General features: G+C 39.6%; 1 protein-coding gene across 2 annotated transcripts in view; it reads right to left on the bottom strand.

Moving 5' to 3' along the window:
* Positions 1 to 18,587, bottom strand: part of Coro1c (coronin 1C) — an 83,045-nt gene that overhangs the window by 40,902 nt on the left and 23,556 nt on the right. For both annotated transcript variants that reach the window (XM_077108895.1, XM_077108894.1), the window contains exon 2: positions 6,818 to 7,017. In XM_077108895.1, the coding sequence (XP_076965010.1) occupies positions 6,818 to 7,012 (195 nt within the window). In that variant the 5' untranslated portion in view covers positions 7,013 to 7,017. The remainder of the gene's footprint in view (positions 1 to 6,817; positions 7,018 to 18,587) is intronic.

The raw sequence follows: 18,587 nt of genomic DNA, 5'->3' as shown, positions 1-18,587 counted from the left end.
CAGGATTATGTTATATACCTATACAGATTTTTTTAAAAGAGGTGGAAAGATGATGTTTAAAACTCCCATAAGGCCTTTTAAGCCATTCTGAATTACTCATATATACTCTGTATGAACCAACATTATAAGTCAAAGACTAGTCTGAGAACATATGAATTAGCTATCAATTGCTTAGTAACAAATTACCCAAAGATTGTACGTTCACATAAGTTGGTGGTGTTCATTTGTGAGAGGTCCCATGGACCTCTCTCCAAGAGCTGGTTGAGTGTGCTCACAACATGGCAGCTCCAAAAGAGACCAAGTAGAAGCCAACAGACTTTTATGACCTAAACTCTGAAGTCATCCTGTGGTTACACAGTTCAGTTTTGTTTAATGTTAGAGGAACCACAGAATTACATGAATACCAGGAGATGAGAGTCCCTGGAGGCCATCTTGGAGGCTACCTATCTCAATACAGTAAGGCACCATATAACCATATAGTAAGGAATCTATACAAAGGCTACCATATAAATAACCCATCCAGGGCTGGGGATGTGGCTCAAGCGGTAGCGTGCTCACCTGGCATGTGCAGGACGATCCTCAGCACCACATAAAAATACAATAAAGATGTTGTGACAACCGAAAACTAAAAAATAAATATTAAAATAAATAAATAAATAACCCATCCAATTTGCATCCTCCATCCAAGTGAGCAAGAGATCAAGAGCATACAATTTCTAACCACTAGCCCCCATCTGTTAGGTGAATAAGAAAATAATTATAATACAATGTGATAATGTAGCCTGTGGGACTAGTGGTATGAACAAGCAACTAAAAAGAATCCAAAGGATGACTTCCTCTGTCTCAGCAAATTAAAGGTAATATTTAAGCTAGATATTGAATGGTAAGAAGAAACCAAATATTTATTAGGCACTAAGAATACCGACTGAAATCAATCAAGATTCCTTCCTCAATAAACATGACAGAAACACTCTAAAATAACCTTGTCAACCCAGGTTCCATAAGAGATTTAAGTTCCAATGCCCCAAGGCAGCTATTATAGGTAGTGAATCAATTTCTCTTCTGTGCATCCAGATGGCACTATCTATGTCATACTTACAAAAAATTAGAAAATAGTTATTTAAATGGTTTTCTGTAGGTCTGACCTTTTACCCCACCCCCTGCTTCCTGATTGCCAAGAGCTGAGCAGCTTGCCTCTTCCATGCCCTTCTGCCAGGTGTACTGCCTCCCCTCAGACCCAAAGAGGTGGAGCGGCTGACCACGGACTCCAACCTCTGAAACTGTGAGCCAAAATCAATCTTTGCTCCTCAAAGCTGTTCTTGTCAGGTAGTTTGGTCACAGGGACAAGAAGCTGACTGACACACTCTTAGACACCAAGCTTCCTTCACAAGAGAAGAGTCAAGGGAAGAAGGGAGAAAGCCGTGAGGAAAGGCAGAAGTCACCCAGTCTGTACCCTCCATTCAAGTGAGTGTCAAGAGATTGAGAACCTATAATTTTAACCAATACTCCCATCCTAATTATCTATTAGGCAGGATTTATAGGTTTGCTGTGATCTGAAGTTTGTGTGCCCCTAACCAGAAGCACGGCTGTATTTCTGTCTGAGCCTTCACAGATCACAATGGGGAGGGAATGCTTTAGTCACACGTCATGAGTGTGGCTACTCCATAAAGGAAAGGCTTGTTCATGCCAACATGGTAGACTGCACGGGGGGCTGACAAACTGTGTGCTCTTCAAACAAGGCAGATCATGCAGTGTGGCAAAAAAAGTATCCCTCATAGCCAAAACCACAAAGCCAACTAGTGTTCAACAAGACTGCTATTTATTATTCATCCTCTGAAAGACAGGAATAAAAAAATGTACTAAGCCACACCTGGAAAAGTCACGGTAAAGTGGCATGCCAGAGCTTGATGGAAGAATTACAAAAGAGATGGGGAGTCACGTGTGCTAATCTATATCACCCCACCTCAGGACTGGGGACTTTCATTATTCCTCAAGCAGTGGCCTCCTATAATCCCACTTTCTTTAATAAAACCTTCCTAACAGAAACCTTATAAACCAAAAGCTTAAAATATATATTATTAAGTGTGCTTCTTGCTGCATATGCACATACGCTTGTATGCAAGCACATACAAGTGTGTTTTAATGTATTTGTTCCTATTACTCTTTTCATTTTTAGATTTTAAATCCTGGAAGACAGAGACCATGTCTAACTTATTTAACAATCTCCCAGAATCTGACCACAAACCTCATGAGGTTACAATAAGCCCTATTTACTGCTGACATTAACTAGTTTTAAAAAGAAATTCATAGAAAGCTATGTTTCAAACATAACTTCATATTTGGGAATTTGGGGTTTCTCTACTTTTAAGCAAAAACAACACCTTGTTATAAAACTTTTGAATAGTTGCCAAGATAATGAAGTTGGAGGAATCTCTTTTCTAGGAAAAAGAGTCATACATTAGGATTAATAGGTACCTTGGTTCCCAATCATGTTTCTCCTTCAAGGCTGCACTTCTAAAGAGGAGACAAACTAAATACCAGTGATCTACTAGGATGCTTTCTGGGAGAGATTAGGAAACTGACCATAACAAAAACTAGATGCAAGTCCTCCTGAAGGGAAGACACTGGCACAGGGCAGGCCCTAATCAGATTACAGAGGGTCAACCAATCACTGCATGTGATAATCAAAGAACAATGAAGATTTGTATAAATAATCAAACATCAACTACAAAAGTGTCAAATTTATAAACCTTACTCAAATACTTATTTATGATTCTAGTAAAATATAAGGTAGGTATCAAGAGGGCAGCCATCCCATAAAGCAGACAGAACTATAGTTTTTCTGACAATGTGGAAGATGGTATTATTTTCTATAGCTTCTGATGCCCCAGTAACCAGCCAGCATCTTACGAAGAAAAGAAAGAGCAGCATCACCTGACACTCCAGGGCCCCAGGGCCAGGTTTGGCCTTCTGAAAGGACCCAAGCACAGAACTGTCTAGAGGGACCACAAGACTACTCTGCTAGGCTCAGCCTTGACCCTGGTAGAAAAGCGCCAAAATAAAAAGGCATCTACCACCCAAAAAAGTTATATATTGGACTAAGAAGGGAAAAACAATGGAACAATAGTGTTTTCTTTGCTGAATTTTGAGTACCAAACCAGCTGCTCAGAAATTACTTTATAATTGGGAAGCACAGGCAGTGAGAAGCACCCTGAAATCATCAAGAATTAATGAGGAGAGTCACTGTTACGCACAGCCCCCATGTGAGGGAGAGATGGAAAAGAATGACATGTCCATTTCCCAGTACAAATCAGTGATCAAACCAGGACTGATCTCCACAGCTTCTCAATTCCAAGATCTTTATGCTTTCCTCTACATCATACTGACATCAAGAGTGAAATACACACTTTAATACATGAAAATCACAATAACCCCAAGCATTGCCCAAGCATTGGCTGTCACCAATGTTACCTCCTCCAAAACAATTCAAAACAAATTAATGTTTAAGGAGCAAAGCTACAAAGAGTATCATAGGCTGGGAAAGGAAGAACTTCAAGGTTCCTCCAAAAGTCAACACTTAATCCAAACATAATTTTTTTAATATCTTTATTTTATTTATTTTTATGTGATGCTGAGGATCGAACCCAGGGCCTCACACGTGCTAGACGAATGCTCTACCACTGAGTCACAATCCCAGCCCCCAAACATAATTTTTAAAACCACATATTCTATTCTGATTTCTGTAAGGCTGGCTAAATAGCAAAATACTGCTAAAACGAATAACTACTAAGTATAAGCCTTTTAGTGCAGGTGAACTTCATGAATCAAATTATGAGAGCAAGCCAGATAGCTTAGGAAACTGCATACAGGTCTCCCTTAAATGGTGTTAAGAGAAATCTAAAGTTTCCCATGGTTTGTAAAAGACAGATACATAGAGCCTTTTGTGGATGTGGAAGCTGAAGGGAACTGTCTGATCTTGGTGGAAAATTAGCCATTCAAAAGCTTATCTGGGGCTTCTTAATTGGCTTGTTCCATTTCTTTGACAAGAAGAATGCCTTACATTTATCCCTCAGTTTATAAAAGAGGAAATAAAACTTTTTAAAACAGATCATGAGGCTCCAGTGCTTGACCTGGGTTGACAAATGGTGGCTGTCTTTTCAACTGGCTGCCCTAAAACCCACTAGTAACAAGTCAAGTTTCCAGATGCTCCTTGCTTTTAATGAAGGAATAAACTAAAAAGTTGTGGATACAAATGCAAATGTCATTTAGTTCAACTTTCTATCTCAAAATTACGTTAAGTACAGGTATAATAATGTGGTTATTTGTCATTCAACAGAAAATTTCTCCACAAAAATAAAAGGAAATGGAAATTTTCAATTTAATGAAAAGATTAACCTTATACCTGTAAGGAGATACATTTGGAAACACATATTTTCAAAATTTCCCCCCAAAGGCATCCATCTCCCAACCTCTGTAGAGAAATTATTCTATTGAATAATATCACATCAATCTAGCCACTAAAGTAAAATACAGATGTTAAAATAAAACAAGTTAGTCATGAGCATTCCCGAGAAAAATACAAGGAAACCAAAAATTTTCCCAAGGGAAAAAGCATAAAAATATAATGGGAAACAATACTTTGAAAGAAAATCCACTTTGTTGTGACCACTTTCAGAATCCCGTGATCCATTATGATGACATGCACCCTACCGTACGCGGCTCAGATGCAGAGGGGCCATCTGGGAGGCTCACTTCCCCTCCATGTCAACGGCTGTAATGTGGCTCAACATCTGCAAGTCAGCAGCACCGAGCCCTTATCACGAGAACTCAGGACTCATTTTGCTCCTCTGAACTAACCAGAAAACAACTGTTTTCCATCCTTCTTCATAGTTTCTTCCTACTGTTATTTCCAATTTTAAGATTTGCTAATAAAGTATGCATAAACAGTCAGTGAATGCACAAAATTCCCATCCTTACTTTTCCTTCATAATACTGAGGATCTAAGTCAGAGCACTTTCACACTGAGCTACATCACTAGCCCTTTTGATTTTTTATTTTGAGACAGGGTCTTGCTAAGTTGCCAAGGCTAATCTCAAACTCAGCCTTCTGAGTCACTGGGATTACAGGCATACAACACCATAGCCAACAAAAATTCCTGTTTTATTTCCACCTTCAAGTGGGCTCTCTTGAATAAAGGATTAAGTAAGAAAAAGAGAACTTGGAAGCCCACTGAAGTTGAAGTACACACAAAACAACTCTCAGTCAAGATTCTTTATTTCTACTACTGTTTTTTTTTTTTTTGCAATGCTTTCTGTCAAGTCCCACCACTTTGCCTGAGAACAGGTTCCTCATGGCTCCACTGGCCACCACTTATCTGCCTCATGTGAAAGCAGCTGTGGCACAGGGCCTGGCGGGCTTTATTTCAACCTTTATTCTTATTGGTATCAACAGGACATAGGGTTGGGGAAGTGTCCTCAACCCTCCAACATTTACTGAGCATTCACTCTAGCCTAAGTATAGCTCTGCTTTTCAGCAGGGCACAGGGGATTTGAAGGCCTATAGGCAGGTCTGATCTAGGAAGTCTGGCAAAGGTGGCTCTGGACTGCCATGCTGAAGGGACCTCAGGTAGGTACAGTCCCCTCCACCCTTGGCTCTTGGGCCAGCTCCTGCTGCTCCCGGTCCAGCTGATGCCGCTGTGGTTCCACATCTTCAGGCACCTGCATCTCCAGCAGGTTTTCCATGCCAAATTCTGGCTCATCTCCAATTAGCACCTGGATGAGCTTTTCACAAGCCAACCGTACATTAGGCTCTGGTTCCCAGCTATGCAGCTCTAGAAGATCAGGTAGGTTCCCTGGTCCCACACCTGCTGCTGCCCAGGTGCAGTGGCTGTCAGCAGCATGATGGCTTCAATGAGCATCTTGCGGATGTTGGCATCAGGTTCACACTGCTTCTCTGGTGGCAGGTACTGCAGGTCAACAGGCAACCGGTTCATCCCTTCCTCCGAGACATCCTCAGGCCCACCCAGAGGCAGTAGCAAGAAGGGAAGAATGTTGACTTGAGGCCCAAGCAAACACTCATGGTGTTGGTGCTCAAAGCAGCAATTCTGTAGCATTCCTACCACCCCTCCCCTGTGCACTGAGGAGTCTGAACGCTGGATAAGGGGCAGCAGCCACTGGACCATGCACCTGGATTGGCTCTTCCGCATGGCGATCGCCCGGGCACCCAAGCCAAGCGGTGGCTGGGCTGCGGGATCTCAGCCCCCTACCGGGGCCGCAGCACTGCCCATCAGAGCTATTTCTACTACTGTTAACACTGTTTAAATTCTACGCTTATGTTCAAATTTATGCTTATTTTTGTCCAGAATTAAAATATGCATTGTTTGGAATGTTTTCTTGAGATCTTATTTCATTTACTATTCAAAAACCAAAAAGTCTTAGCCCTCCTGATTTAAAAAAAAAAGAGAGAGAACATTAGCTTACAAGTATCTACCCATTTAAACCTATAACTTTAAAAATTACTCTCCAAAAGAAAATCTTTTGTGAAAAGGGGATGATTATAAACCAAATGGTAAAATTCCTATCCTGTGCTCATCATTATCATGATCTTCATGCATAAAGGGCATGCTCAGAATAGAGGTCATCATTCCACTGAATGAATCTGTATTGGAGAAAAACCGATGCAGTTAGTAAGGCAGGTAAAACTAACTTCAACTGCATCAGAGCCTACCAATCTCAGCAAACCCACAATTCTTGGTGAACTGAGAAAACACGGAGACTACCAGAGGGTGTCTACCAGAACAGGCAGTCACATTACTCACCTTGTGTAAAGGGAGCACCAGGAATGCTCCACCCCCACTCGCTTCTATGATTATGGCAACGAATCTGGGATTAACAGCACAAAAGGAACTATCCCAGGTCACACGAGAAACTCGGATGTCATCGTAGCACTGGTCATTTTTCACTGCTTGTCCAAATACATGCCGAAACTTGCTCTGTCGTACCACTCGCCTCATTGTGTCTGTAGAAGAAGAGCAAGAATTAGCAGCAAACTGAAACTTTTACAAATGAAATAAATAAATAAATAAATAAAGCCCCAAGTTAGAAAAACAAAATGGTATGGTATTTTGTTTGCTCTTCAAAAAAAATAGCCAGGTTGCAAATCCAAATTTCCTTTAGCAGCACATACTCGAAGAAACCTGTAAAATGCGTCAAGGAAAGAATTACAAAGAAATGAAAAATTCCTAATCCAAGATCCAGAGCAGCTCACCAATTTTAATTTCAGGAGAAAGATTAAAGTGAAGAATGAAGGAAAATTAGTTTTTCATGGCTGGGTGGGAAATGATGGATGATCACTCCAACCCTCACCCCTTTCAAAGATATGAAAACTCCCCAGTTAAGTGGTCTGGTAGCTGTGAGCTAAAGAAAATCCAAAAACAAGCTTTGATTTCGTGGCTTTCTCCTCCGTCTGCCAAGGTGATTTTTTAGTTTTTAAACATTTTCCCCAGACATCAGCACTCTGCTGTCTGAAAAGTGTGCCTGCTTCCCAGGACTTCCATGAGACCACTAGGCACAGTGGAGAATTCTAGAGACAGAAGCAACCACCCTGTCTTCAAGAGCTTTCTAACCTCCTTTTAAATCAGGCATAATAACCAAAGCAACTCAGGACAAACTGCCTAGAGCTGAGGGCCACATGGTGAGAAGAGGGAGGCAGGGGAAGGCAGCCCAATGGGTCAAGAACCAAGTCTTAGAAAGAGAAGTATTTCAAAAAAAGTAAAGCAACCAAAGCCATGTTTAAGATGACCGTAAGTCTGGCAGTAGCACAGTGGAGGAATTAGACAGGAGGAAGCTAACTAGGTACTGGCCTAGGCATATGTGACAACAAACCAGAACTGGAATGATATGACTGTTAGCATTTGGAGGAAACGAAAAATGCAGGAACCATTCTGAGGAGAAATGAAACCAGGACGGGTTTTCACATCAGAGTTTATCATTCACCATACTCATTTCCCAATAAACCAGGGAATGAGCGGGTGTGTGTGTGTGTGTGTGTGAGACAAAGCCAGGTTGCTCAGCTTCCAGGTGCGTCATTTCAGACTCCAGATTCCACTGGACGGCCTGGTACACACATGCATTGAAAGCTCTGACCAAGGCTTCTTAGACTGCACTTGATGTAATTTTCCTACCTGCGGCCATGCGACATTCTGTTCAAATTGGTTAGGAACATGGATAAGACCTATGTGGAACTGGAACATGGCAAACCAACAACTCAGCTGAAAACCAGAACCCCACATATGCAGGAGAGCTAGCACCTGTCCCCCGTGCCACTGGCACATGGCGGGCTGTTGCTGATTCCCTTCCTCATGGCCCTGGACCCAATGCTAAATTCAAAGAGAGAGCATTTATTTTTGCCAGAGCTTCCATTTACCCTTCCAAGACATGTGCACAAGTGGCCTCTCTCCAGTGCTAGGGCATATGGCTGGCAGAGGCAATAGGCCCTTGGCAGGCAAACTGAGCACCCGTGCTCCTCGGTCCAGCTGTTATTGCTAGCTTTTTCCGGCTGACGCCCAGGACCATACATTTGGAGTACTTGGTAGAGGGGATGGCAAATGACATGCTTACATCTGGCCAGGGTCCTTCTCAAAAATGAGTTAGGTAATGGGGTGGTGAAAACCAGAAGGAAAGCACATCCATACAGAGGCCGGTGAACAATCAGCTGGTCTCAGATGCCATCTCCCTACATACAGCCACCTGCAGGTTATAAACGCTGGAATCCCTACCAGCAATAAAGTAAGATACCAAGGAAGAAAAAGGACTGCACTGTGTCTGCGTCAATATCCTTCATATATAAAAAGTTCTTATGAATTCATACAAATAAAAGCCAATAGAAAAATTAAGCAAGACATGAAGAGTTAACTTACAGAAATATAAAATGGATTCACCACCTTCCTAAAAATCCTAATAAGCAGTAATAAAGTGACAATAAAAGAACAAAAGAAGTATAAATACCAAAGGTCAAGAGAACAGGAAAGGAGCCTGAAAGAAGGCAAATGTGACAACAAAATCTTGGAAAATGAAAAGCTGCAGTGCATGTGTGTGTCCACCACTCAACTGACTGTCTCAGGAAGAGATGCCAAGGCCCACGGTGAATTCCCAGGACACCCAGAAGAGAAACTGTTTCGAAAGGACAGAATTGACTGAAAGTCTGAGTTAAGAGAAGCTCGACACCCAGATCCCCTCCTCCAGGGCAGTCATGGAACTGGCCCATTAAAGCCACACTGACACTCTGGTTCTGTAGTGAGGCCTCCAGCTCCTTGTTCCTCCTCACTCCAACAACCAGACACCACCCACCTCACACAGGAGGATATCAGACTTCACCTTTGTGACAAGGTCCACCACTCAAAGGGCCCCTCTACCCACAGGGGTATCAGGTCAGCTTTTAAAGCATTTTAAAATGTGAATGGAAATTAGAGGAAGGCTTCTACATTGAAAAACAGAGACATTTTTTCTTCTTCACTGAAATGAACCAGATACCATCTAACCTCACAAGATTAAAATAAATGTGAAAAATGCTGATGATCTTCTTTGAAAGATAATACACAACTCTGCTGGTTGACTTACTAAAATGCCCTAAAAATCATTTCCACATTATGCATAGTGACAACTTATTTTCACCCTAACTACTGCTGGGTAGAATAATAGAGAGGTTCTTTTGTTACAATTATGAAGTAGAATGTCAGTTGCAGAGCTGAGAAAGGGGGTGGAGGCGCCAATACTTCCAGCATTGTGCTGAATCAGACATGTGGAAACGCAGCTGAAGACCATTGTGAGCCCATTCCCATCCAAGGTCAAAACTGCTCTGGGCTCAACTGTCCACATGTGACACAGCTGTTTTTGCTGCACAGAATGTCTCAGGCCCTCCAGGCACATAATAGAAAATACAAATTAAGAGAGCAAACTGCAGAAGCAGACAGCCTTGTGAGTGAGGCTGTATCGTTTACTTCCTGGCCATGGTTCATTAGGGCAAGTCACTGAATCTCTATGTCAGATTCTCTATTAGAATGTAGGCATGATGTATATAAAGCTGAAGTGATTATTAAGTGAGCACTTGGTGATGCAACAGAGTGGCAATAGATTACTATGACATAGCATTCGGTACAGTCAGATACACAAAACTAATCATGCAATAAATGCCAACTGTTTTCATCTTAGTAATTAACAAAAAACACTGGACTCTGCCACTTGTTGCAAATTACTTAACCTCTCTGAGCCTCAGTTTGCTTATCTATAAAATGAAAGGAATGATACCCAAAACAAGGAATTAAACCAATACCTGATAAGCCCAGGTCCAAATGGCTTCACCACTAAAATCTATCAAACATTTACAGAATACCAATTCTTCACAAATTCTCCCCACCCCTCCCCAAGAGGGAACGCTTCAAAATGAACTGTATAAGACCAGTATTTTCTTTTTGTAGTAGCGTGAATTTATTTTTCCATGAAAAAAGTTTAACATAGTTTTGTACATAAGTAAAAAGATATGTAAATCAACTACAAAGAAATCCCAGATCCCCCTCATCCAGTTTCTCCAATTGAATATTGTACTACATTGCCTGCCCCCACCTTTACACTGTGTGATTTGTAAAGAAGAGGGAAAAGTCCATTTTTATTCCTAATACAATGGGAACAGTATCAACAGGAGTATAAGGCCAGTATTATCTTAACAGCCAAACAAAGACATCACAAGAAAACTACAGACCAACATCTCTCATGAATATGAATGGAAAAATCCTCAATGATATACTAGCAAAACAAATCCAACAATTGATAAAGGAATTCTAGCCAGGTATGGTTGCCATACCTGTAATCCCAATTATTCCAGAGGTTGAGGCAGGAAGACTGAAAATTCTTTAAGATTGAGCAATTTAGCAAGAATTTCTCTCAAAATAAAAATAAAATAAAAGGGCTGGGGATGTAATTCAGTGGTAGAACACTTGCCTAGTATATACAAGGCCCTGGATTCAATCCCCAGTACCACTAAAAAATGAGAATAAAAATAAAATATATCCCACAAAATTACCATATGACTCAGCCAACTCCACTCCTAGGTATATACTCAAAAGAACTGAAAACAGGTAATCAAACAAATATTTATATACAGATGTTCACATTATTCACAATAGCAAAAGAATCAAATGTTGATTATTCATTGGGCAAATGGATGAAAAAAAATGTGATATTATCCACTCAAAAGGATATTACTCAACAATAAAAAGAAATAAAATAGCCAGGCACAACGGTGCAGACTTGTAATACCAGCTACTCCAGAGGCTGAGGCAGAAGGACCCAACAACTTGGCCAGACCCTATCTCAAAAAAAAAAAAAAAAAAAAAAGGGGGGGGCCAGGTATGTAGCTCAATAGAGCACCCCTAGGTTCAATACCCAGTACTGCAAGAAAAAAAAGAAAGAGTACTAATAAATACTGCAACTTGATGAACCTTAATGCTGTAAGTAAAAGAAAGCAGTCTAGCAGGGTGCAGCAACTCATGCCTGTAATCCCAGGGCTCAGGAGGCTGAGACAGAAGAATCGTGAATTCAAAGCCAGCCTCAAAAACCACAAGATGCTAAGCAACTGAGTGGAACCCTGTCTCTAAATAAAATACAAAGTAGGGCTGGAAATGTGGCTCAGTGGTTAAGTGTCCCTGAGTTCAATCCCTGGTACTCCCCACAAAAAAAACCAGTCATAAAAATCACATTATTACAATTAAATTTATATGAGAATCCAGAATAGGCAAATCCTGATATAGATAGAAGGTAATTTAGTCGTTGCTTTGGGGAGGCAGGAGGAAAACAGGGGGGTTAGGAAGCTACAACTAAAGAAAGGGTACTGAATTTCTTTTTAAGGTAATAAAAATGTATGTGAATATGTCAATAAGACTGTTTTCTTAAAAATCTGCAATGCCTAGCATAGAATCTAAAGTATAGTTCAATACTGTCAAATAAATGTTAGCAAGTATTGTTTAAGAGCCCATTGGTAGGTTTCCTTACCCCAAAATTTTTACCCATCAATTCTTTTTTTTTTTAATCCATCAATTCTTTAGTGATAATTTTCATACATGAGAAACAGCATTGGTTATCAAGAATTCTTAACAAAATTCTACACTCTCTCACCACAACATGGTATTTATTACACTTAAATTTCTCCTCAACGGAAAAAAATGGGAACCATTCCAAACAAACAAGAACTGCTTTTTCTTTCTTTCTTTCTTTCTTTTTTTTTTTTGGTCCTGGGTCTTGGGTACTGACCCCAGGGGAGCTTAACCATTGAACTACATCCCTAGTCTCCCTTTTATGTTTTATTTTGAGGCAGGGTCTCAGGGTCTCACTAAGTTACTGAAGCTAGCCTGGAACTTGAAGTCCTACCTCAGCCTCCAGAGTCGCTGGGATCACAGGCATCCAACACAAACAACACCCAGCTCCCTTCTTCTTAAGAGGCTGTCTACACTGTCAAATGGTATTACTGTTGCAATAATTAATTTTTAAAAATGTAAAGCTATAATTTCCAAATTAAAATGTCATCTCACCAAATTTAGGTGTTTTTACTTTATTTCCCAAAGTACTGAGGAATAAACCCAGGGGTGCTTTACCACAAAACCCCGTCCTTTTTAATTTTGAGACAGCATCTTGCTAAATTGTTGAGGCTGTCCTTAAACTTCAGATCCTTCTGCCTCAGCCTCCCGAGGTACTGGGATAATAGGAATATACCACAGCATCTTAATGGGTACTCTTTTATTAGACGTTCCATCCCAGACTGATTAAACCACAAAACTAAAGAATCCCCCCAAAACTAAAGACTGATAAGGGAATCTAATTTTCAAAATAATATCAAAAATAAATTTAAAAATTCTGAGCTAATACAATAGGCACAAAGTCCTAGGAAATGCTAGGTTCAATTTCAAATGTCCTCTCAGAGAACAGTTAGTTCAACCTTGGAGAAGCTGCCTGCTCATGAGGCCTCAAGTTTAAACTCTTAAAACTGAGTAGGGCCTTTTCTTTGTAACTGTAGCACCATCTCAGTAACAAAAACAGCGAGATGCAGCAACAAGTCATTCATAAAGCAAATCAAAGAAATGTACACAAATTTCAAAATAAACTCATTTAGATAGAAAACAATGCAATGTGTTTTTTACCTAAGCCCTTATAAGATGCAACTTAACATTCTAGCCACATATCTATTAAAACTGGCACAATTCTAGAATAGGATTTATTAAATTAAAAACTGAGATGCCTTTAAAAGACCATGAAGAATAAGTTCAAGGTGTGGTGGTGCACGCCTGTAATCCCAGCAACTCGGGCGGCTGAGGCAGGAGGATCATGAGTTCAAAGCCGTATCAGCAACTTAGTGAGGCCCTAAGAAAGTCAGCAATGCCCCGTCTCTAAATAAAATATAAAAAGGGCTAGAGATGTGGCTTGGTGGTTAAGCATCCCTGGGTTCAATCCATGGTACAAAAAAACCCACAGGCTCAACTATGCAATGCTCTCTCTGGGGATTGGTCAAAACCTCTATCCTAGCCAGGCGCAGGGTTGTATGCCCATAATTCTAGCAATACTGGGAGGCAGAGGCAGAAGTATTAAAAATATGATGCCAGCCTTTAATAAGTCTGTCTTAAAAAAAAAATTTAAGGGGCTGGTGGTGTGGTACCTCTGGATTCAATCCTCAGTACTACTAAATAAGTAAATGAATCCTCTATTTTAGAAATATGGACAATTGTCTCCCTGCCCAAGTTTCTCAGTAATCCTAAAGACCAAAATAGAGAATTGGATTAGGTATAGATCGTCCAGGAACTATCATAATAAAATTTTAATAAACAAATAAAGCACTGCGTTCAGCTTCAAAAATCTAAGCTGATAACTGATATTCACAATACCTGACGTTTAAGGAAACAAAAAATAATTTTCTTTACATGTTGGATAAGCCTCTTAACCAGTAAAAATAAGATCTACCACTATAGTTTAAGGGCTTATTTTTTGTGTCAGAGGAAAGTTTTCTAAAATCACTCTTAAACAAAAATCTTCATCTTACTGTCAGTTGATAATCAACCTCATGCTTCTTATGGTACTGCTGAGTTACATATAGAAATTTTACCTCATGCACCATACAGGGAGTGTGCTGGAGGAAAAAAAAAATTAGATAAGACTGTGTTTATATCATAATGGCATCAAATTAAATATATTTAAAACACCTGAGTAAATATTGTTTGCTATATTTTTCAGCCTACTTCCATCAATTTCATAAAAAACGAACATAATTTTGACATTTTCCTGTTTATTGAGAAATTATCTGTTTAAAGATTCCAGCAGATGTATTTCTATAGTTCATATGAAAGGAAATGCATCCTGCTAGGAACACATACAGGAAAACCCCTAGGAATAGCAAAATCCTGCTCTGCACATTTGCCCAGACCATTCTAGATTGTCAATTAGTGGAGTGCTCAGTTGGCTTAGAATGTTATCTCAGTCAGCAGCAAACACGGTAAAAGAGACTCCAAAGTGTCCCATTAGGACCAGGGCATGTTCTCTCTAAGCTGCTGCTTTTATGTAAGCACTTTTTAATGAAGAAGCAATCATATGTCTATTTAATAGAAGGCATGTAGGAAAGCAGATAAGTAGATAAATGTTCTAAACTCAGCTATTTAAATGGCAATGCCAGCCTGGGGCTGTAGCTTGGTTACGTTGACTATTTGCCTCACACTAGGAATGGAGTGCAAGTGAGGCACTGGGTTTGATCTCAGCACCACATCAAATAAATAAATAAGGGTGTGGTAAGGAAAGTCTCCATCACTGCTCTTTTCCAGAATTGTTTCAACTATTGTAGATCCTTTATATACCTATATGAGTTTTTAGATTCAGCTTTCAGGTTTAATTTCTACAAAACAAAATAAATAAAAGATCAATATTTAAAAGCCTGAAGGAAAAAATGTGTCCATCTACAACTAAAACCAAAAAGGCAATGCCAACAGTTAAAGAAGGTGGAAATGTAAGCTAGGTGTGGTGATACATACATAACAGCTACTGTTATACTGAGATATACTGAGATAAAGCAGGAGGATCACAAGTTCAAGGCCAGCTTCAACAGACTGTTAAGACCCTGCCTCAAAGTATAAAATAAAAATGGCTGGGGATGTGGTAGAGCACCCTTGTGTTCAATTTTCAGTAGGGACCAAAAATGAAGAAGATACAAATATAATAATATGTGAGCCTACACAGAATACATATTCACCAGAGCAGACATCCCAAGCAAACATGGGAGGTACTGGGATTAAATATAAAATTCAACATTCATCATTTCTGGATACAAGATGACTGAGCTTTTTCAAATTTGCTTAAACAAAATCCACCACGACACTCAAAGAATTCTCCTAACAAATCACACATTTTTATGGCATCCAACTCTTTACAGATTCATACATGAGAAATTCCAAGAAAAAATAAGGGGGCTTTATTTACTCTCTTTAGTAGAAGTTATTTTAAAAAGAAGCAAAGACCATATGCAACATTTGCTACAAAGCACAGCAAAATGTCAGATACATGAAAGAACTCCTCAAAAACAGCAGCTATGACTGAAAGAGGCTTGCACTCTGCTGCTGACATGACCTGCTGACCACTTAAGCTGACTGACTACTTCTATGGAAAACCCTGGGTGTTGGTTCAATTTATCATGACACCAAGAGTGATAAGAAAAAGTGGAGGGAAATTCACACTCATGAAAGCTTCTAAGTAGTTTCATCCCATTATTCAAACAGGTAATAGATAAAATAAAAATGCCAAAAATGAGGGCTGGGGATGTGGCTCAGAGGGACAAGTTAAATGACACTTGGGAAATGTGATCAGTCAAATGCAGAATGTAGAAAATTCTACAAGACAAAAAAACCCAGCTTTTTCAGTCAGTAACTGGCACTTAATAAAGGTGTGGTGACGGACTGGGCTGGGGATGTGGCTTAAGCGGTAGCATGCGTGCGGCCCGGGTTCGATCCTCAGCACCATATACAAACAAAGATGTTGTGTCCGCCAATAACTAAAAAATAAAATATTAAAAAAAAATGCCAAGAATGAGGCTTATCCATTATAATGCATTTTTGAATTCAATAATCCAATATAATTATTTTACTGTTTCTAGAAACGAAGAGACAAGAAAATGTAAGTAAGAACTACCATTAAGTGTCCAGACCCAGGTCTCAAAAAAACCCAGAACAGAGAGGGTTCCAAAGCTCATCAATTCCAGGCTCCTCATTTTTCAGCCCAGAGACATTACGTGACTAGCCCAAGGGGAAAGAACTTTTCAAAGAGAAACAGTGACCTTGAACCACCAAGAACTAGGCAGTTCAACTTCTCACCCCATGAAATTCTGTTCTTTTCAAAATTAAAACCCCATCACACACACAATTCACCTCCCCCCCCCCCCACCGTGGGTCGATAGTGGTACTTAGAGCTCCTTCAGGGGGTGCCACCTCAACAGCCCACAGTCCCACTTGGCTGGTTTGTACAATTTTTAAATATGAAATCTTAATTTGCCTACATTTTATAAATGTGAGTAAAAATGGAAAAATAAAAATACAGAAACTGGCTACAAAAATTCAAGTATAGGGCTGGGGATGTGGCTCAAGCGGTAGCGCGCTTGCCCTCAGCACCACATACAAAGATGTTGTGTCCGCCAATAACTAAAAAATAAATATTAAAAAATTCTCTCTCTCTCTCTCTCAAAAAAAAAAAAATTCAAGTATACTGAGACAAATGAGAAAACATTAGGTATATATAAGGAATCAAATCTATACTTCTGATTTAAAAACTCTTAAAATAGAAATTTATGTATTTCTAAAAGTTAACAGTTTCTAAAAGGTAAAATATAATGAATGTTTCTCACCTTTAAAAAAAAATTATTTTTTTAGTTGTAGGTGGACACAATACCTTTATTTTTATGTGGTGCTGAGGATCCAACCCAGTGCCTGATACACGCTAGGCAAGCACTCTTTCCTCTGAGCCAGAAAAGAATTCATACATTTTACAATCAGTACTTTTTAGAGACTTTTTTTTTTTTTTTTTTTTTTGAGGTGGTGCTAGGGATCAAAGGCCTCATCTCTAGATAACCATTCTACCACTGAGCTCCATTCCCACCCATATTGCTACTACTCACTTTAGGAACTTCTTACAAAGAGAAATTAGAGACTATCTAACAAAAAACATAAACCCTCACTGACAATTAAGAATAGAACATGGAACTACAAAAATAACTGCTGAAAATTATGTCTGATAAGAAATGAAATTAGCACAAACAGCAACACATGACAATCCTGAAGACTAAAGTCCACTCTCTCATACCTAGATTAAAGACCTTTTTTTTTTAAAACTAAAAGATACCATAATTGGTCCTGTAACTCACCTAAAGTAATAGGAATGATAAGACAAATTTTGCAATTATTAAAACATGAGATGCTAAGACCTTAGGAGACATCTCTAGCTCTTTAATGCCAGAATTATATATATTACAAAGAAAATGTGCAAAGATGACATGTTTATGATACGTCACATTTCCCAGTCTTCTGCTCACCACCAGCAACTTTATAAACGTAACTACTTCCTCCCGTCCCTGAAGCTTTGAAAAAGGCCTGCTGAAGAAACCTCCATCTCAAAGCCCCAGAGAGCACTGTGGCACCACAGAAAACCATCTGAGGCTGCAGCTGACTCCCTAAGGTGCACACAGGAGCAGACTCTGCATCTCTCCAAAGAGCATGAGACAATTCAAAGAGCCAGATTAACCCCAAGAGTTCTCAAGCCAAATGAAGAACTCTTACAGACACGAGTAACCCAGCAATCTCACTTAAAAACTAATCCATGAGTGTTTTGAAATACTCTTGCTACACTGATGACCTACTTTTCTTATCAAAAACAGGTTAAAAAAAAGACACACACAACACCGTGAGACTGTCCAAACTTGCTAAGTCTGTTTTCCACTAGTCAGATGGGGTTTCTCGTAGAATAAAATTTTAATAATTCTTTGGCAATCCTCTTACACTAGGAAATGAAATGACTGGACTCTCAATCTTTAAAAAATAAAAAATTTTAAAAAGGCATTTTTATGAAAACCCTCAAAAGGCCAGTCATAGGCAAAACTAGCAATGTCCCCCCCGCAAAAAAAAAACAGAAAAAAAAAATCACCTTCTATTAAGAATTTCAGTCATCGTGTTTTTTTTTTTAATATTTTATTTTTCAGTTGTAGGTGGACACAATACCTTTATTTTATTTTTATGTGGTGTTGAGGATCGAACCCAGGGCCTCACACGTGCTAGGTGAGCGCTCTGCCACTGTGCCACAACCCCAGCCCTTCAGTCATCTTCTTAATACTCCATATCCTGGGCAAGTAGGAATTAAATAGATTAAATGAACATACAAAATGTTTCAGAGAAATGGTACAGGAAAGCAGGAAAAGTGCTGGCTTGGTTGTATTAAACACAAGTTTATCCTGACACTGTCACCTACCCACCTATAAATCATCCTAGTCCTCAAGTTGCTGGTTCCTTCAACTCTGAAAGGGGA

The sequence above is a fragment of the Callospermophilus lateralis genome, chromosome 1, assembly GCF_048772815.1.
Source record: "Callospermophilus lateralis isolate mCalLat2 chromosome 1, mCalLat2.hap1, whole genome shotgun sequence".
In the NCBI taxonomy this organism is placed as follows: domain Eukaryota; kingdom Metazoa; phylum Chordata; class Mammalia; order Rodentia; family Sciuridae; genus Callospermophilus; species Callospermophilus lateralis.
Note: the sequence above shows the minus strand (reverse complement) of the source record. Positions and strands in the feature narration are given on the sequence as shown.